Source organism: Urocitellus parryii, chromosome 9 (assembly GCF_045843805.1).
Source record: "Urocitellus parryii isolate mUroPar1 chromosome 9, mUroPar1.hap1, whole genome shotgun sequence".
Lineage (NCBI taxonomy): Eukaryota > Metazoa > Chordata > Mammalia > Rodentia > Sciuridae > Urocitellus > Urocitellus parryii.
Genome location: NC_135539.1, coordinates 34672371 through 34695033, shown reverse-complemented (window position 1 = coordinate 34695033; position 22663 = coordinate 34672371). Strand labels below are relative to the sequence as shown.

Below are 22663 nucleotides of genomic sequence, written 5' to 3'. Positions count from 1 at the left end.
AAATTAATAAAATACTTGGGAATCAATTTAATGAAAGAGGTGAAAGACCTCTACAATAAAAACTACAGAATGCCAAAGAAAGAAAGTGAAGTAAACCTTAGAAGATGGAAAGATCACTCTTGATCTTGGATAGGCAAAATTAATATTGTCCAAATGACCAGATTACCAAAAGCACTATACAGATTTAATGCAATCCCAATCAAAATCTCAATGACATTTCTCATAGAAATAGAAAATGCAGTCATGAAATTCATCCGGAAAAAATAAGAGACCCAGAATGGCCAAAGCAATTCTTAGCAAGAAGAGTGAAGCAGGAAGCATCACTACACCAGACCTTGGCATGGTATTGGCACCAAAACAGACCTGTAGACCAATGGTACAGAATAGAGGACACAGAGACAAACCCACATAAACACATTTATCTCATACTAGACAAAGGCAACACAAACAAATTGGAGAAAAGATAGCCTTTTCAACAAATGGTGCTGGGAAAACTGGAAATCCATAAGCAGCAAAATGAAATTAAACCCCTATGTCTCACCATGCACAAAACTCAACTCAAAGTAGATCAAGGACATAGGAATTAAACCAGAGACCCTGCACCTAAAAGAAAAATTAAGTAGGCCCAAATTTTCATCATGTCATATTAGACCCCAACTTCCTTAACAAAACTCCTAAAGCACAAGAAATAAAATCAAGAATCAATAAATGGGATGGATTCAAACTGAAAACCTTCTTCTCAGCAAAAGAAACAATCAGTAAGGTGATTGTTTGGAGAACCTTCAGAACGGGAGCCTACAGAATGGGAGCAAATTTTTGCTACATGCACGTCAGATAGACCACTAATCTCTAGGATATATAAAGAACTCAAAAAAACTTAACACCAAAAAACCAAACAACCCAATCAGTAAATGGGCCAAGGAACTGAAAAGACACTTCTCAGAAGATGATATACAATAATTAGTCAATTAATATAAAAAATGTTTAACATCTCTAGCAATTATAGAAATGCCAATCAAAACTACAACTGGCCAATCCCCCAAAACCAAAAGCCAAATGTTTTCTCTGATATATGGATGCTGATCCATAATGGGGATGGAGGGGATCATGGGAGGCATGGAGGAACTTTAGATAGGGCAAAGGGGAGGGAGAGGAAAGGAGGGGATATGGGGGTAGGAAAGACGGTGCAATGAGATGGACATCATTACACTAAGTACATGTATGAAGACACAAATGGTGTGACTCTACTTTGTGAACAATCAGAGACGTGAAAAATTGTGCTTTATATGTGTACTATCAGTTGAAATGCATTTTGTTGTCATGTATAACAAATTAGAGTAAATAAATAAATTTTTTTAAAAAAGGAAACTGAAGGCCTAGACCAAAAATTTCCTTCCCACAATTCATAACATGTACCCAACTTTGAGAACCACTATTACAGACTGTGTGTGTGTGTGTGTATCTCACTACTTTTCTTTCTTTTTGTGGTATTTGGGATTGAACCTAGGAGTACTATACCACTGACTTCATTCTCAGCCCTTTTTATTTTGACAAAGAGTCTCACTAAATTGCCCAGGCTGTCCCTAAACAATCCTTCTGCCTCAGCCTCCCGAGTCGCTGGGATTATAGGCATAGGCCACAGTGCCCGGCCACAACATTATTATTATTGTTATTTTTTTAACTAGGAAGAACAATCTGGGTTCCTTTGAAACATTATTCCTTTCTTCCTAGGGCACATGGAACATTTTGTCATTTAATTTTCATGAGAATCCTGTGATGGATGTTTTATTATACTCATTTTACATATGAGAAAAATAAGATCAAAATGGTTAACTTCTCTAAAGTCACAGAGACAGCAAATTGAGTAGCAAATACTTGAACTCAAATCACTTGCTGTTCAAGTCCATTACTTACACATAGATCTCATTTCTAAGTTTTCTATTTTATTTTTGCTTTTATACCCCTATTAACAAACCAAGCCCCATAATGTCACATTATACTGTAGAATGTTGCCTAGATTACTTGTGTGTCAGAAAATTTGCTGTTTTATATACATTAGAACCTTCCAATGCTTACAATAATCCAAGTGAGTTGTAACTGGCTCCATCTTAGAGATCCTTATAATAGGAGCACAGGTGGCTGTCCAAGGCCACAATGCTAATACTAACAGGTAGTGGAGTGAATTCTAACTTAGGGATACTTGATTTCAGTGTGCAATGATAATTCATGATAAATTAATGAAAAATGATGATAAACTGCTCCCCCCAAAGCACATAATTTTAAAAAACAGGAGGCCTAATAATTTAAGAGGAGGTGACAGACCATGGAAACAAGCAAATCAAGTGTGGGGTGATAAGGCTAAGAGGGCCAGAGGGCAATGACAAAAATAAGAGTTATGGGCTAGTACCACATGGTCATTGCTTCTGTGCTGGGCTAAGCCCAGGCGGCCTGTCCTCTGCTGACTGTTCTATGGAGAAAGAAAAGCAGGGGTTTGGGGGCTGGGGTTGTAGCTTAGCAGTAGAGTGCTCACTTAGCATGTGGGAGGCCCTGAGTTCAATCCTCAACATCACATAAAAATAAATATATAGGGCAATATATATATATTTTTTTCTTCTTTTTTTTTTTTAAGCAGGGGTTTCACAGGAACACTCACTGCTGGCAATCAATAAAGTGCATGTGTGTGGTGTTTAAAACACATTCTGCACAGGCCACCAAGGTACATGGTCTGAAGTAGAAGAGGACTGGGCTATTCCCTGTGTTGAGTTGGCAGCCTCCCATACAGTTCATTCCTTCTTAATCCACTTATGAGAGACTAGGGCATTGCTGACTTCTGTTTATTTTGGAGCCTCTTGGGCTCTGCAGGCACCACTAGCTCTCTGACTTACTCAGAGCTGCAGCAGCAGCCTAATAGCACAGATAGAGAAATGTAGGTGAAACAGCACAAGCAAAGGAGCTCTCAGGACCTATGAGAAGAAACTGAGCCTTAAAAGGCAGTGCTGGGCTGCTTCCTGGGTGGAGTAGCACTTCATGATTATCCTCAACTCCAGCTCTCCCCTTGACCTCTTCCCCCAAGTGGTGCTCCTTCCTATCCCAACTCAAAAATACAACTAGGAATGTTTTTGTTGACTGCTCAGAGTTCCAGAAAACTACCAATCTAAAAGTTACTATTCCAACCTAAAAGTTACTATTTAAACATGTATAGCCTGTTAGATAGGAATAATATTTCAGGGTGGAGACACTGCCACAGAAAAGTAAATTTATCATGCTAAAGCATTATGTGAATTCTCTATAACTACACTAGATTTTGTGTAGCAGTTTCACTAATGGGCTTACTCTTAGAAAGATAATGACAGACTTCTACACGAAAATACAATCTATATCAAATAGTAAATCACATTCTAATTACATGTTTAAATCTAGTCCTCTAATCCTTAATGCATTAGAAATCCAAGCCAAAAATATCACCCCCTGTGCTATTATGACCAATAAAGCAAGTATCCTAAACACATAAACCTGAAATGGAATCTTATTTGCAATCAATCAATTACTTATATTCGCTGCTGTAGGTGGTGAGCTCACTGTCATTGTGCATCCACTTGAATTCCAAAGGCCAGCTCCCTTCTGCAAGGCAAGTGAGGACAAGGCGATTCCCTTCCAGGTGCATCTGTGGTAGGCCTGGCTCTGTTTTAAAATATGGTGCAACATCATCTGAGATTTAAAAGGGGGGAGAGAGAGAAAGAAAAACACTGAATAAACAATTAATAAATCAATTATGTAAACAGAATTTAACCTTAAGCTTTCAACTCTGAATCTGTCAACAAAACTGACACAGGTACATTAAAGTGGATTGGAAATAATAATGGAGAGCTTATATATCCTTTATGCATATTTTCATATGTTTTTTTCCAAATGTTCTAATTTCACCTTTTGCTTTTCTCAAAAGAACAGACCTTTAAGAACATTAGAATCTCATAATAACACACAGTCTCTCAGTGACTTTTAAGGAGATATAAAGGAGGAAACTTGTGGTATAGTCACACAATGAGATATTACACAGCAATGAGAATGATACACCTAAGTTATTTTTAGGTGTCCCTCATCTAGGATAATGGGAAAAAATGGGTTAAAGAGAAGAAATAATGGATGTTTGGCCCATTTAAGTAGCAAATAGTCCCAGATCTGCCAGAAATATGCAACAGCCCAGACGATATTTCACAAGGCCAAAAACTCAATGATACCACTATTTGAAAGCATATGACAGGTTCATCTAAAGTTTTTTCTACTTATGATTAATACTAGCTTATCAAAGGGACATATCAGGCAATCCCTGCTCATACAGGTCTTTGGTTTTAACTAGGCAATCTATTTTCAAAGTAACAATCAAGGGTATTCAAAGTAACAATCAAGGCTATGATAGAGAAATTTCTTCACATAGGCTTCAATAGATTTTTAAAAAGTGACAAGGATAAGTAAGATTAACATACATACACAAATGACATGACTCATAGTCTAGCGCTCTCTCTCTCTCTTCTCTCATACACACACACACACACACACACACACACACAGTGTCTCAGTGACTTTTAAGGAGATATAAAGGAAGAAACTGGTAGTATAGTTACACAATGAGATATTACACAGCAATAAGAATGACACAACTGTTTTACACATGGTACCATGGGTGAATTTCATAGCTAAAATGCAAAATGATAGAACCCAGATGGATGGAATTAAAGGTGGGGTACATCTTCCATTTGCAAGCTTTTGTTCAGAACCAGGCAAAACTACTCTAAGGTGTTAGCAGGGTAAGTATTACCTATGGATGATAGAGAAGTGATGAAGAAGGGCTTTGGAGAACATGTGACATAGACTTATCTATTTTGTGGAAATTCACAGAATTCTCCACATGCTTTATGCTTTCATTGCATATATGGTTTTGTATCAGTGGTTTTTTGTTTGTTTTTTTAAATGAATGCAGGGCATGTGGCTTCTACATCTAGTTCCATCCCTACTTAGATATATGACCCTGATCAGGACAGGTGAACTTGTTTCTTTCTTCATCCATAAAATAAACAGAATTAGGTGACCTCTCATGTTTCTACTAAAATCTCGTAAGATCCACCATGCAGTAAGAACCCACTACTTCCGGTCTGTCTTTGAGGCCTCCGGCCCTCTCTGCTCCATGCAGACTTGTCTGCTTTTACATTTCACCAGGGCAAAGATCCCCCCACCCCCATGGCTTGCATTTCTCCTTCCCTTACCTGGGATACTCTGTGCAGGCTGAGTTAACTAAGGCTCCTTCCCACCAGTATATCCTAAATCATTACATTTATTGCAATCACAATATTTGTATCAGAGTTTCAAATTATTTATAGATTATGCCTTAGTACACTTCCTTTCTTAATCATTTCTGAATTCCCAGTATCCATTACAATGCCAGAAATAAGACTAGATAATAAATTTGTATAGAGGGAATAAATATAATGGCAGTTAAGAAAAAATATAAGAAATAGCTTGCATTTATTGAGTAATTAACATGTATTAGAAATTGTCCTAACTATTTTATATAAACTTATTTACTTTTGCAAAACCCTATGAAATAGGTATCATTTTCATATCTATTTTACAGAGCAGTAAACAGAAGCACAAAGAATTTAAGTAAACTGCTCAAGAACGACCCAACCATAAATGGTTGTCATTATATAAATCCAGATCTAGAACTCAACCATTCTATACATATGAATCAAAATGTTACAAATTTCTCAAAAGCAGGAATTTTCTTCTCAATCCATATCTAACTTCAAAGTTTTGATAAGTTAGTTTGTGGACTTATTTGGCTGGGCTTTTAAATTAAATTACTATTTCTTTAACAAATTAAACATCAAATAAAATAACAGTACTAAAATTGCACATAAAGTGTAGTTACACATGAAACTTTTGTACATACACTAATACTAAATATATACAATGTAAATATATTACCAGCACTCCCTGTCCACAGGTTCTACCTCTGCAGATTCAATCAATAGCAGGTAAAAAGTATTCAGAAAATAAACTTTCCTGTACAAGACCTTTTTTCTTCTTGTCATTATTCCCTACATAGTAGGGAATTAACTAATTAACTATTTGTCTAGCATTTGCACTATATTAAGAGTTACACATCATCTAGAGATGATTTAAAATATATGGGAGTATATGTGTTATATGCATATATATACTACACCATTTATAATCTATGGGATGTGAGCATCTGTGGATTTGGATATACACAGTTGGGCCTGGAACCAATCCCCAATACATACTTAGGTATGATTATATAATTTGTCTTTATGTTGACCAACTATACATAATTGATACACTGGTAGGACCGACCACTTACTAGTATTTATTAATTTGTTCACTCAAATAAATAAATGGTAAATTGGAACTGTGTGGTCAGAACATATAGTAAGGTGACTTAAACTGGTCAATGAGATTGAATGCAGGAATTGAGAACTAAAGGATCAGAGGTCAAATACTCCAGCAACAGTAAATACAAGGGGCCCATTGTTAAGAAGAAACATGGTGAATAACTTCGAAAAGTACAAAAGAATGAAAAATACCCCTTACTGCAGGGGCAAAGAGTGAATGGAAGGAGGGTGTGCTAGGCCCTATAGGCAAGGCAAGCACATGCCATCCTGCTACATATCAGTGATGTCCACTTCACAATAAAAGTATTCTCATTTTAGTGACAGATGATATGATCATCCTGTTTATACATCTTAGTCAAAAGTACTGTCAATGTGAAGGTGATGATAAGCTATTACTACCAAAGAACTGCAGGAAGCCTTTGAAAAGGTTGTGTAGTAAAAATTCATTCTGGTTGCACTGCAGAGAAAAGAGCTAAAGAAGGACTGGAGTAGTGGGAGATGATTTGGAAGACCACCACAGGAATCCAGGTAAAATGCTCTAAGAGGGGACAAATGGTGGGTTGGGCAAAGATAGTAGTAGGAATTGTGGTGGAAGAGATGGAGAGAAATGGGTGGTTTTAACATACTAAGTGGATTCAATGATGGATTGGGTATGAAAGTGAAGATGACATAGCTGGTCTAGAGGGATTCTTAAGTTTCTGGCCTGTATAATTTTCTGGTCCATAAACAGACAGTGATTCTATATGACAGACCCTGTCATATAGAATCAGCATTGGAAATATAAAGAGAATAAGACATGACAACTGTCCTTTAAGAGATTATGGTCTAAGTCTGATGACACAGGAATATAAACAGTCAAGTGTTAGGTGCTATAACAAAACATGTCAAAGTCAGGAGGAGCCAATGATCCAGGTCCTATTGCAAGAGTTACACCTGCTTCTGTTGCATATGATGTGGTCTAAGATGCATTTCAAGTGTATTTCTAGGTTTTGATTGTCAATAGTGTGTCCAATTTCCATTATTGCTGTGTACTTCAACTAAAATCATCCACTCTTATGACCCAAAGAGTGTAATAAAGCTGAATTGCAATGGATATAGCTTTGATACCTTGGGATTTACTGAGCTGCAGGCTTTATTAATGTCTTGCCATTTGCACTCTCTTTAACAATAGAAAAAGAAATGCCACTTCATATGGTTCCAGTGTCCTACATGCATGAGTCATAAAAAATACATCTTTTTGAAAGGAAAAACTTAAAGATAGAAGCTCAAGAATTTGAATTTGGTTTTACAGTTGACACTGCATCATCAATTTAATACATTATACGATAATGGTTTTGAACTTAAATCATGCCACAGCTCAATTCTTCAAAGAACTCATAGTTAACCAAACATGCCTACACAAATGTACAAATTATCATGCTTGGTACTGTGATCTAACAGAAAAAAAAATTTTTCACAAAGAACAGTTTTCCTACAATTTGCAACAAATATTTTTGTAGTCTAAGTGATGATAGGATTATGGTTAGCATATATGCTGATGTTTACTATAAGAAGGAAGGGCAAATATGTCAATGTTCTGGAGTTTTAAACTTCTAAATTAAAATTATTACCACAAATATTTTTTTTAAAGAGAGTGAGAGGAGAGAGAGAGAGAGAGAGAGAGAGAGAGAGAATTTTTTTTTTAATATTTATTTTTTAGTTCTCGGCGGACACAACATCTTTGTTGGTATGTGGTGCTGAGGATCGAACCCGGCCGCACGCATGCCAGGTGAGCGCACTACCGCTTGAGCCACATCCCCAGCCCCACCACAAATATTTTAACATAGATTAGCCAATATGAAAATAATAATCTTCTGAGCCCAGCATTATGTATCACTGAAAAATATGCAGAGATCTTGAATTTTAAAGAGTACATAAAGGTAACAAAATACAAAGCTTTGGGAAGAGAAAGAAAAGGGAAGATTAGTATTCAGGTGTGCACGGACCCCCACAAAAGCATGTGTTCTTTCTATACTTTAAATGGGATAGAGAAAAGCTTGAAAAGATCCATAAAGCAGAAAAATGATTGAATTACCTCTGAGGTAAAGTTATCAAACTTTGACCTGGGAAAAAAGCCAATGGTGCACTTAATGCTCTTTGAGAAGTAGGCGTGTATATGTTTTAAATAATAACTAATAGATCACCCCCCCTCAGAGAAAACATATAAGAGATTATGCACACTTACATATTCTAACAATGAACATTCTTAGGTCCTAGAATGAATTACCAAGAAAAACTGTGAAATTTCTATTTTTTATACTTTAAAAAGAACATAAATCATTTATGAAAGAGAGTCTCATTTGTCTGGATAACATAGATTTAAGGTCCATCCAAAGGAGAGGAACAGAGTTAATGTTCTTTCAAGACAACACCATAATTTTATGATGTCAAAGTCACTTCCATAAATGGACTTTCAAGGTTTTCGGATATCATATAAATGGATTTAACTTTACCTGCCAATGCAAAGATAATCTTCTCATCTATAAAGGAACCATGACCCATGCACCACAGTAGAAATAGTTTCCATGGGGAGCAGAGGAGCGTTGAGAAGTCGAAACTGAGCCTTGTGCTTTGGTTCAGCTCCCTTACGTGAAGGGGAGATGTCCTGTGGACCTTAATTTTCTGCTGTATGAGGGAAAATTGATAATCTTTTGAAACCCCTTAATGATCAGATGGACAGGAATCATCTATTAGGTACTCAAAATGTGAAACTTCAAGCTATTTGTGTGACTCTGCCAATGGGAGAGTCAACCAAGTTAATCGTCTTCTACTTAGTAACTTGCCCTTTTCTCCTTTCTTTTCAAGTGATAATGAATAAAGAAATAATAATCAACCTCCACTTAGCAAAGGAATCAACAGAATCACAAACGAGGAGGTATGAATTAGATAAAACCACATGTTCTGGTGAGGAGAAAATCTACTGAGCCCCCGCAATCAGACCATCAATCAGGTGTGAGTCCAGCGGGGAGTCGCAGCATGAATGGGCAATCAGCTGGAGCAGGACCTTTTATTACCGAACTCTGCTTTTGCCACAGCTAAATTTCCCAGGGTGACTAATCCTTTAGTTTAAACCACTAATCTTCTTTTCAAAACTTCTTTTATATCAAATTCAAACATTTTCATGCCCCAAGCTTATGAATTTGCCACTAACACAAAGTTCTATTTTTCAAATTCCAGTGAAAAACAAAAGCACAGGGCATAATGAATTATTTGTGAACAACTATTCTAAAAAATATGGGTAGAAGATCCTCTTCTGGTAAATGTAGTCATTCCAATTTCAGCTGCTGGCAGTTCATTACGTACACCTATTGAAGCCAAGAATTTAATCTCATGGTATGATATGCTTTTCTCATATTAGTAATATTAATCTTTTTAAAGAAAATAATTATGTATTTAAAATGCACTTCTGAGGTAAAAATATTACTTTATACGTTCTACTATGATTAAAACTGCAGATATGAAAATGTCACCCTATGGTGCTCTTAAGAGGACCCTACTGTTTCAGGACAAAGTCTCCTAAATGCTTTAGCATAAGGCAATTCAAGCTGCATTTTCTATGACCATCATTTAAATCTTTGGGAAGTTAAAGGTAAAATGAGGGTGGGAGGGGAAGAGAGGGTAAATCAATAGTAGATAGTAATTCCCACACTAGCTAATTACCCTTCCAGTAAAGAGCTGGTTCTATCATCATAGCTAAATTCTAGTCTTCATTACCTAAACTTATCAGAAATATTTATTAATATTTCCAGTGGTAGATTTTCAAATATAATAAAAAATTCTATCATAATCTGTGGTTCAAACAAACAAAAAGGACCCATCTTCTCTATATGTCACTTTATATAGTATTACCTGGTAAAATAAGTATCAGAATTCTAGGTGAAAGGTATCTACAATTGAACAAATGTGTATCTGATTTCAAACACAACCAAAAAATGAAACTATTATGACGACTATAACTTACAAGAAAAAGGTGTTTTTTCAACTATTGCCCTATCACACTCAAACATTTCTGATGGGATAGGACTAGAAGTTTACCTAAGTCAGGTCACACCCACATGTTCCCTAATTCAGCACCATGCAGGACCTCTGAACAACATGAAAAGAGCCCCCCTGCCTCCCCAGTTCTGCAGGCCTTTGCACAGACAAGGAGGCCTAACTCAGACACCCGTACTAGCTGTTGCTCCTTTACAAACTGAGGCACTTTGTCATTCCTCAAGCATTTGTCATGCTCCAGCATTCCTTGAGCATTTCCTGGCCACAGGGCACTGGGGATTACAGCTGGCCCTACCCAATGAGCTCATAGTCTAGGAAATGAGACTTGTAAATAAGCCAAGAGAAATACCATGAGCAGAGGGGACAGAGGTATGAAGTCAGTGTTGTGAGAAGGCCCTTGATGGGGTTCATGGATGATGACCTCCCTGAGGCTAAAGTCCCCACATCTCAGCCAGGGCAGAAGTGGATGGGCCTAAGCTCCAAAGGAGCCTACAGCAAGTGACAGATTCACCCACAGAAGGCTGAGGTTCCAAGGTGTTACAGAAACAAAAGGCCCAGAGGCATTCTTAAGAGCTGCTTCTGCTACATAGTAGCTTTGTGTAGCTTGTTAAAGAGCTACCCCCTGTACCATCATTCCTTATAAATGAGATTTTTTTTTTTCAGACAAATGCTCATAAATCCCAACTAAGAAGCAGCTTAAAACCAATTTGCCTGCTGCTCATGCCTGCTCTAGCTATGGCGCTAAGGACTCCTGTAGAGAACTCCTGTACCTTGGAGAGACATGGAGGTCACACTGAAGACAAAGAGTGGCTTATCGGGGGCCACAGTGACTGTAACCCTTGGTTAGGACAGAGTCTAGGGACTTAGGCATCAGGATAACTGAGCACACTCTTAGACCAAGTAAGAGGCAGACTTGACTATCCTCCTTCCTGATTTCTGTTCCTGTTTTCTGGAGGGTACCCTAATCAGAAGGGACAAAGCACAAAAAAAATTTGCACAGCATATTCCAAGGTCTCACCACAAAATCATCACTTTTTACTTAGAAGTTTAGCTAATGAGGATAGAATTTTCTCCAAGTAGTTGGTTTGTGTTATCCCCATAATATTTCAGTCTGCGTGTGTGAAGATAGAGAAAGCAAAAGGATTCCTCCTAAGATTTCCATTAAACAGTATTGTGAACAGTTTGCTGGGGTTCAGTCAATATGGAAGTCTCTGTTTGTCTCTATCTCTGATTGTCTCTGTTTTCTCTAAAATTGATGTGGATTAACAACATATTTAAGGCAACTCATAGGGTAAACCTACCTTCTAATGTTTTCCCTTAATAAGCCATTCAAGCTTTCAGTGATATTTAAGTACTGTTAAGGTGATGGTAGAGAGAAAATGGTTGTATTTATGTCCTGATTCGATCCTGCACTGGGCTAATCTATTTCAACATATAAATTAATAATAGGAAGAGACAGTGGGATAAAAGCAATTCCCTATATCTCCAACTGAAATAAGCTTCCAGCTCTCATATTTTACTTCTAAGTAAAAGTGTACTAAATTGTCATTTTTATGGTTTGTAAAGAGAAAAACTGTGACCCAAAAAATAAGAGGAAAGTTACCAGAAATAACCAACATTCTTGAATACAATACAATATTTCTTTCAAATATTCTTTCAAATAATCCTAAAAATCCAGTTCTTATTAGATAAAAAGTCAAAAGATCCAAGACAAGAAACTTAAATATGATTATCTTTCCCTGCTTAGATGTTTGCTAATAATGAGTTTATGGCACATATTTACTGACATAGAAACTCAAAAGAGATAACTAAAAGATTTCCTCAGACCAAGAAAATTGCATGTGAAAGAAATTCCTAAGAATATCTGTTCAATCAGACAGAGCCTGTTGATTTTAGCAAAGTTACAATCCATAAGGGATCCTCAAGGAGGAGCTCCTCCATGATGGCAGCTCAGAGCAAGAACTCTGGCCTGGGTTCCAGACTCTTGCCTCTCCCTCGCTTTGTCATCCTGGGTTTCTAGGTCAGCAAAACAATAAAAACAACCTCTTCAAGACAACAGCACTCAAAATTCTTGGCCTATAGACCACTTTGCCACTTTTATAAAACAAACAAACAAAAACCATAGAGGACTCCTAAATTCCTATTTCCATATTTGTCATGTTAAAAGGTAAAACTGTGAACTTTTCAAAATATTTATTTATTAATTTTACTGGGCTCAGTGGCAAAGCACTTGCCTTGCATATATAAGGCCCTGGGTTCCATCCCCCACATGGCCCAACCTTTTAAAAAAATCATTTGAAAATAACATTAAAGTCATTATATTAACACAAAAGATATATTTATGAAAATGTATTATCTAATACAAAACAAAAAATATCTTAACAGAGGAATTCTTCCACATTTTTTCAGTTTCTATCTTTGTAAAAAGTAAAAAAGAGATTCTCACATGAACTTCTCCATTTAGTCTTGGTAGTATGTTGTTTCACTTGAAGGACAAGAATAACATACAGACTTTTAGATATGTAGTTAGAAAGCATGAGAAGTAATTTAATAGTCTTTTCAAATAATTGAGAATATTTTTGTTGATACAAAACTGAAAAAGTGTCAGTTTCATAAAGATTAGTAGTAATATGGAATCTTAAACCGTATCAATAAAATTTTGGTACTCTGTTATATTAAAATTATTTGGTCTATCTTGTACTTTGGATCTTTTACACACGCGACTTTGTTGAGTCATTGAGTTTTGCAGATCTTCCAAATGTTGACACATTTCATTACACACACACACACAAAAAAGTCACATGTTAATATAGCATGAGACAAGTCCTTAAATAATGGGAAAATGTCAAGCTTATAGAGGCATATATAAAGATTTCCAAAACTCTATTTTTTATTTATGACCACAATTTTTATCATTAGCCACAAATACTGTTTTAAAAATAGAATAGAATTATTTTGTTCACTTTCAAGAAAATGCTGCCAAATATCCAATACTAAATAATTATAGTTTGTCAGTCATAAACTCAGGTAAAAACGGAGGACCAAGAACAAAGAGGCGAGCTGGGCTGCCAGCTCATACATCCTCACAAGAACTTTGCCTGGAAGCGACCATCCTGCTTGTGCACTCAGCAGAAGGATTTTATATGTGGTTCACATTTGGACACAGAATATTAAAAGACATTCATTAAGTTCAAAATTTAGCACAATTAATGATTTTTAATACTTTCCCAAGAATATTAAGGGAACTGAATTTTTTTTTAATCAGAAAGAAACACATGCCAACTATTAGAGTTTGGCATCACTGTTGATATACCTGCTCATGTGCCAGAAGTTTTGCATCATCAATAAAATCTCGACACAGGGAAAAAATCTCTGTATTATTATAAAATGCTTTTGTCCTGATAGACTCTACTGGCAAAGGGTCTTGGGGCTGTCAGGGGTCCTCAGATCACATTCTGAGAACTGCTACTCTTGAGATGTCCTGGGATTAAACCAGTTAATATGCACAAAATGCTCATGACTGTGCCTTGTAAAAAAGCACAATATGCTAACTGGCTTCTATTAAAACACTCTGCCACAGAATGAAACTGCATCTTCCTGCAGAAGGCTGAATCTTGAACTTCATCCAGAACGCATTTACTTTTGGCTTTCTAAATAACACACATAAATCAGGCCACAGTCTTAAATGTCAATAACTATTAAGCCAAAGAAGTTGTTCAATTTAAAGAAAAACAGGTGTTCCTATTTTCAATTACTTCAAATTTCTAGAGAAGTCTAAATATTGATTTGATTATTTATTCGTTCATTCAACAAACATTTATTAAATACCTACTTGGACTTCTATGAGATGGGAATACAGATGTGAATGTAAAAAACAAAACAATAAAAAATTACACTTTCATGGAAGATATTAAGAGAGATAAACAGTAAACAAAGAAAGAAAATATACAGAACAATCTATTTTGCTAAAACCTCTATTTTTTATACAAATTACTTAATCTGTGGTTGATGAATAGGAAATTGATAGTGGTGTAATGCAGAAGTAGTACTGATTTATACACGGTCCCCCCAGAATATTAATGTTACAACATTATCATGAACAAGCTTCATTGTTTATTAAAGAGTGAGGCTTAAAATGTAAGAAAACAAACAACAGCAGCAGCAGCAGCAGCAAGAGAACTACTTTAAAAACCAAAAATGTACCTTCTTTGTTTAGTACATGAAGTAACTGGTATAGGCACATCAAGAACCACATTTTTTTCCACTACATTACACTACTGAGAGAAGCTTCAAGGACAGGTGAATATGCCTGGAAGGCTTTTCTCTCCATATCAAAACAGAAAACCAATGAAGAAAGTTACTAAGAGTATTATTTTTTATTAGTGTCCTAATAGCAAAGTTACATAGATTTTATATGATCTGCTCCAACAGGATTTTTCCCATATGTTCTATTTTAGTTTATGATTTTACAGAACATGGTATTTTTAAGGAACCTATATGGAAGAGGAAGAGAATTTCTTGCATATAAAGTAGTGATAATGCTATAGAAAAAATATGTACAGAAGAGGAAAAGACAAAGGGGGGAAGGGATGGCAGTCTTAAATGAGGAAGAGAGGGAGGCATCACTGAAAAGGTTGACTCCTGAGCAAGGAACAGGAGGGGCTCAAGAAGGGAATCATGCACTGAAGCAGGAAAGGCCACTGCGAAGGCCTTGAGGTGAAAGTGAGTCCGCTGTGTTTTAAGAACAGCGGGAGACAGCGTGGAGAATGGAATAAGGGTTGGGGATAGTCGGAAGAGATGAGGCTGCAAAGGTGACAGGACGAAGCCTTATATGACTCTGCTGTTTTTAAATAACAATGGGGACATTTGAACAGAAAGGTGATATGCCCTGACTTAGATTTCTGCTGGTCCACTATTCACTCAACACTCAACTGTGCTGAGATCAGGCAGGAAGGGCATTGGCTGGGAGGCCACACAGAAGGCTGCTGAATTAATCCAATGCAGGATGATGGTGATGTGGTGAACTGGTTGCAGGGAACATGACAGGAGATTAGACTTCAGACATTGTAAAGTTAGAGGCAACACAATTTAGAAACACAGGACATGGCCTCTGAGAGAAAGATGAATCAATGACAGTGTCAAGGTTTCTGGTCAGAAAAACTAGGAAGACATAGTTGGCCCTTCCTGGAGTGCAGAGGACTATGTAAGCAACAGTTTAGGAGGAAAAGAACAGAGCTCAAAGTGCATCAGTTAAACCTGAGCCATCCATGGGACACTCATGTAGAGTAGCTAAAAAGGCAGGCAGATTCACGCAATACGTGTGATCTCCTCAAAATGCCAAGTCAACACTGCAAAAACTCATTGATTTAAGAAATATACAATTGCCAAAGATATGAGAGATATAATTAAATAACATTAAAACAATTTTGTGAGAAGTTAAAATTTAAATATCCTAGTAGACTGTGTTAAAAATAAAACCAAAAGTAAAATTTGTATTGATTATCTAAAATAAAGATTTGTAAAATCTCCAAAATAATTTTATCCTGAAATATTGTAATTTTCATTGTATTACCAAGTGAATTCAGTTGGTATCTTAAATTTAATTATACAATCATACCTACTAAAAATTACTCTGGAAGAAAATAAAATAATGGGTGACACTTCTATCATTCAAGACAGGAAAATGTCCTTGCTAAAGATAATGGCATCAACAATCCAATGGCATCATTTTTACCATGAAGCTATACATCAGTTTCTTCCCATGAAAAATTAATAAACACTAAGAGAAGTCAAACACAGGAAGGAACTGCATGCCTGAGCATTGAAGGAGATGAGACTTAGAGCTATAAAATGAGGCCTTTGGGCTTATTTTCCTTAGAATGCCCCCCCCCCCATAAACAAAATATTTGTTAAAGCACAAAAAAGTCCTATAAACATAGATGTAAAATATGCTTTTTCCTGACAGATACAATGCCTAAAATTCCACAGCTGTTCTTTCAAGTGCCAATATCACAATACGGGGGGAAAATTATACAGTAGTCATGACATCTAGTATATGCATGTCTTTTCCTTTCTTTTTTCTTCCTCTCCCACACTCAAATGCCCATATACTAATTATCAAGACAGTCCACATTCTGGTCTATAAAACAAATCTCAACAAATTTAAAAGAATTGAATTTATAGAAAGTTATGCTCTGACCATAATCAAATCAAAATAGAAATCAATAACAAAAAGACAACAAGCAAATCTCCAAACATCTACAAACTGAGCAATATACTATTGAATAATGCATGAGGCAAAGAACAAATCTGAAAAGAAATTTTAAAAAATATATAGAACTTGCTAGGAATGGTGGCACATGCCTGTAATCCCAGCAACTTGGGAAACTGAGGCAAGATCAGATGACAAGTTCAAGGCCAGCCTGGGAAAGTTAGCAAGACCCTGTATCAAAATAAAAAATGAAAAAGGGTTGGAGATGTACTTCACTGGTAAAACACCCTGGTTCAACTGCCAATACTGGGCAATTAAAAAAAAAAGTCCAACAACTGAATGAAAATGAAAATATGTGGGATGCAGCTAATGCTGTTCCAACAGGGAAATTTATAGCATTAGAATATTTACATTGGGAATGAGGAAAATTAGATCAATAGCCAAATTCCTACTGCAAAGAAGGAAAATAATATTAAAATAAACCCAAAGCAAGCTCAAGGAAGAAAATAACAAAGGTAAAAATAGAGTCAATAAAATTGAAAAGATAAGCATAATACAGAAAACCAATGGATCAAAAAAGCTGGTTCCTGGTGGTAAGGTGACAACTGATAAACTTCTAAAAAAACCTCTAGAGATGATAGGAATCATCAATACCAGCAAATAAACAGGAGTATCACTATATATCTTGCAGCCATTAAAAAGGAGATACTGTGAATAAGTGTAAAATCATAAAATGGACAACTTAGAAGATATGAGTCAATTCCTAGAAAACTATAAACTTCTAATATTCACTTAAAATGAACCAAATAATCTGAATAGTCCTATAACCACTGAAAGAAATTAAACTTGTCATTTAAAACCTTCTAAATAAAAAAAAAATCTACCAGATCCACATGGTTTCACTGGAGAATTTGACCCATAAATAAAGAAGAGTTAACATCAATGTATACCATATACTCCAGAAAATAGATGAAAAGAAAACATTTCCCAGATCATTTCTTGAAGTTTATATTACCCTGATCTATATTCTGGAAAAGACAATACAAAACAAGTCATCTATAGACTGATATCTCTTACCAATTTAGAGACAAAAATTTTCAACAAAATATTAGCAAATCAAATCCAGTAAAATACTTTAAAAAATTAAACACCATGACTAAATGGAATATATTTCAGGTGTGTAAGGCTGGTTCAACATTCAAAAATAAATCATGACAAATCTACCTTACCAATGGGATTGAAAAAATTTTTATTAATTATTTATTTATTTTAATTAGTTATATATGACCACAGAATGCATTTTGATTCATTGTATACAAGTGCTGCATGACTTTTTATTTCTCTGGTTGTACATGAATGTAGTGTCACACATGTGCAGTCATACGTGTATCTAAGGTAACGATGATCATCTCATTCTACCATTTTTCCTGTCCCCATGTCCCCTCCCCACCTCTCCTTCCCCTTTGCACAATCAAAATAAAATGAAACAGAAAAATCATTTGGCAAAACCCAACATTCATGATTTAAAAGAAACAAAACAAACAACAAATCCCTCCTCCAAACTGAGAACAGAGGGGAACTTTCTCAATCTTATAAAGGACATCTACAAAAAAAATAAATAAATAACAACAACAAACCCTATTCCTAACATCACACATAACAATTAAGGATAATATTTCTCCCCTGAATTTGGTAATCAGTAAGGATGATGTCTGTTCTCATCACTCCTATTCAACAGCCTAGAAAGGCTTATCCACTGAAATAAGGAAGAAGAGTGAATTGAACAAGGCTGCAGGATATAAGAGTAACACACAAAATCAATTACATTTCTGTTAACTATTAAAGAACATGCAGAAAGAAAAATGAAACACACAAAACATTTATAATCACTCCAAAGAAAATGAAACACTTAGGTATGAATTCTAAAAATATGAACTATATGCTGAAAATGATAAAATGCTCATTACAGAAATAAAAAAATCTAACAACATAGGAAGACATGCATGTCCATAGATTGAAAGACTCAACATAAAAATGTCTATACAAATGCGCATACAAGGTTAATGGAATTCCAATTAAAAAGCAAAATTTTATATATATAAAATATATACACACACAGATTATTCTAATATTTATAGAGACAGGCAATGGAACAAGAATATCTATATTTTGAAAATTATAAGATGGGAGGAATTGCTCTTCCTGATTTCAAGATGACTTATCTAGCCAGAGCAATAAAGCCACAGAGGGATCAAAGGCACAGAAGAGAGCCTCAGAAAACCCAACACAGGCACAGTCAACTGACTTTTGACAAGTGTAAACCATCTTGATGGAGGAAGGATAGCCTTTTAAAAAAGTGGTGCTGGAGCAACTGAACACCCAGATGGCAAAAGAATGAAACACTCTCTAATTACCATGATTTACATAAAAATCAAATCAAAATGGATCTTTGACTTAAGTACAAAACTACAAAACTTTTAGAAAAATACACAGGAGAAAATAGCTGAAATGTAGGGCTAGGGAAAGTCTGAGACTTGACCCAAAAAGCAGAATGTGTAAAAATGTAAGTAATAAAAGATAAATTGAAACTGATATCAATATTAACAACTAATACCCAAAAGAGGTAATATATTACAGAATGGTAACATATTACCATTGGGAATGGGAGAAAATGTGTCCACACTGCATATCTGTAAAAGGACTACTATTTAGAACATATAAAGAACCCCGAAAAACTAACAGCGCAATGTAAACAGAAAATTGGCAAAAGATATGAAGAGGAATTACAAACAACAAATAAGTACATGAAAATTTAATGTTCAATATTAGTAAGCATTAGAGAAATACTAATTAAAACAATAGGATATCACCACATATTTATTGGGATGTCTAAAGTATTCATGATAACATCAAATGCTGGTTAAAAAAAGATTCTCATATTGCTGATGGGTATGTAAACTATCATAGAGGATTGAAAATAGATTGGTAGTTTCTTATAAAACTAAAATGCAACTACCATACAGCCCAGCAATGGGACTCTTCGGCATTTATCCCTAAGAAATGAAAATGTGCTTACACAAAAATGTTCCCACAACATCTCCATCAGATAGGTGGCTTTTTAAAATGCCGATTATATAAGGCAAAAAAAGTGACTATGTGATCATACTGGCTTTAGTCATAATGGCTAAAAAACTGGATACAAATCAGATGTCCTTGGGAAGCTTAGTGAGTAGTTATACAATCCACGATACACCCATATCTTGATAATATTTGGTAATAAAATGGAACAAACCATTATTACAACAACGTGAATAAATATGCATGGAATTGTGCTTAGTGAAGAAAGATCACATGTATTGTGAATCACTCTCATATAACATTCTGAAAAATGACAAAATTATAGAAATAGAGAAGAGATTGATGGGGGCCAGGGATGGAGCAGGGGGATAAGCTGGGTGGTGAAGGGCATGTTCTTTTGTCTTGACTGCACTAATGTTAGTAGCCTGGTTGAGATACTGTGCTATGATTCTGTAATATATTACCATTGGGAAAATCTGAATAAAAGGGACAAAAGTACATGGGCCCTCTCTGTATTATTTCTAACGATTACCTGAGAATCTGTAATTATCTCAATATTAACATTCTATTTAAACAAATATGCTGTTGATGAATAAGGCAACCCCAGAATGGGAGAAAACAGTCATTATATATACCTTACAAAGATTTTTATCCAGATTATATAAAGAATACCTATTTCTTCATAACAACAAAACAAATGAGAATATATAAATAAAATGTGCCAAGAACTTGAACTAGTATATCATAATGGAAGATACACAGATATCTCAAAAAGCACACGGGAAGGTGCTCAACATTTTTTGACTGGGGATAAACAATAGCTACATTTAAAAAAACACCATTAAATATAGGCAAATGTGCACAAAAATTTCAACTCTCATACATTACCACCAAGAGTGGAAAGAGGTACAAACACTTTATCAAAAGATTTAATTTCTTATAAACCAAACACATAAACAATGACCCAAAAATTCCAGACAGGGCATCTCCTCAAGAAAAAAAGGTATGTCAATGTCCACACAAATAATTTAACATGAACAGTAGCAGTCATGTTTATAACACCGTACACTGAAAACAACATAGACAGTAACTCAGCACTGTGCAGAAAGCTCCCAGACATTCTGCTGGGTTAAAAAAAAAAAAAAGACAAAATTTTCCATTTTAAATGATTCCTTTTATACGAAATTCAAGGACAAGCACAATTAATCTCTATTTAAAAAATCAGGGAAACAGTTGCTGACAGGAGGGAACTGGCTGGGGCACTAGAAATGTGAAACATCTGGGTGAAGATAGTAGCCACCTGAGCTAGGCGTCTCTCCAACTCTGCCTCATACACTCAATATCTATGAATTTTCTCTGCAAATTTTACCTCAACTGAAAATGGCTAGCACATATACCTACCTGTTGTCTCAGAAATGGAGATGTACCTTTCTCATTCACAGCTTAAAAGCAGCTGTATACTCTAATGGTCACTACCACTTTAAAACACACTTTCTGGTACTAATAACCACCCTAAGGAAATTTTCTATTTGTTACTAAAATTTTAATTATTTTATTACTACTTAACTTTTTATATGTGCCTTATCTCACAGACAGAAGAGAGGCAGCAATTTAACGACTTCTATTAGTACCATTAGTACTACTTCCTAACAATTATTGAGCATTTACTGCATATCTAGGAGGAAATATTTTAATAAATAATATCTGAAATGTTCCCACAACATCTCCATCAGAAGGGGAGGGGGGATAGTAGGGGATAGGAAAGGTAGCAGAATACAACAATTACTAATAGAGCATTATGTAAAATTGTGGATGTATAACCGACGTGATTCTGCAATCTGCATTTGGGGTAAAATTGGGAGTTCATAACCCACTTCAATCTAATGTATGAAATATGATATGTCAAGAGCTTTGTAATGTTGTGAACAACCAATAAAAAAAAGTGAAAAAAAAAAAATGCCCATTATTTAGGGCAAAAAAAGTGACTCAGAAAGTGGCTAGGTAACTTATGGAAAATCACATGAAAAGTGGTAGTGTCAAGGTCAAATCCTTGACACCTAATTCCAAGATAATGCCATTCTGCTCCACAGTCCCTGAGGTTCAAAATATAAACTAAAAGTAAATAAAATTATAATTGTATAATTAAACACTAACATTAGTGTTGATAAGTTTTATGTCTGGGGATTAGTTCATGTTTTTATTTTAAAGAACAGAAAATATATATACAAATAAGCTTATTACCTATAAACAAGCTATGTCCAGATAACACTTTTAGAAAAGTGATTAAAAAAATATAGTGCATTAGCTATATATGCATGTTCCACATAAGGAACATTCAGTGAGTAGGTAAACTGAGTCATAAAAGTGAATATGAATATATATATATATATATATATATATATACATATATGTATATATGTGTGTGTGTGTATATAAATCTGAATAAATCTCCTACAAGCAAAATAAAATTCAACAATACTACAGAAAAATGTGTTAACTGGCCAGTCAGAAAAAGAACTCATTCAGGTATATATTATATATAATTATATATAAATGTGTGTGTGTGTGTGTGTGTGTGTGTGTGCATAATTGGCCATATCTGATTTCAATCTTTTAAGAGTTGCTGAGAACAAATTGGAACTCACTGTGTAGTAACAGATACGTTTCATGCTAAAAACACTAATTTTTAGCATTAAAACACAAAGGAGAGATCAAACAAAACAATATAATCTCTCTATACATAAACCTACTAGGAAAATGACTGAACAGTAAACATTATCATGACTTAGTTTTTATCTAGAACTGATACTTCCTTACATTTAATAAGATGTTGGTACAATTCTTTAAGTAGCTTTACTTAAAAACCGTCCTCCTATTATGGCTATAAGCTTTATAAAAGCAGTGACTGATTTCTTATAACTCTATTATCTCT

General features: G+C 35.2%; 1 protein-coding gene across 1 annotated transcript in view; it reads right to left on the bottom strand.

The window, feature by feature from the left end:
* The window catches only part of Sdk1 (sidekick cell adhesion molecule 1), a 903256-nt gene that overhangs the window by 555552 nt on the left and 325041 nt on the right, over nt 1-22663 (bottom strand). The window contains exon 2 of the mRNA XM_077802503.1: nt 3549-3708. Within this exon, the coding sequence (XP_077658629.1) occupies nt 3549-3708 (160 nt within the window). The remainder of the gene's footprint in view (nt 1-3548; nt 3709-22663) is intronic.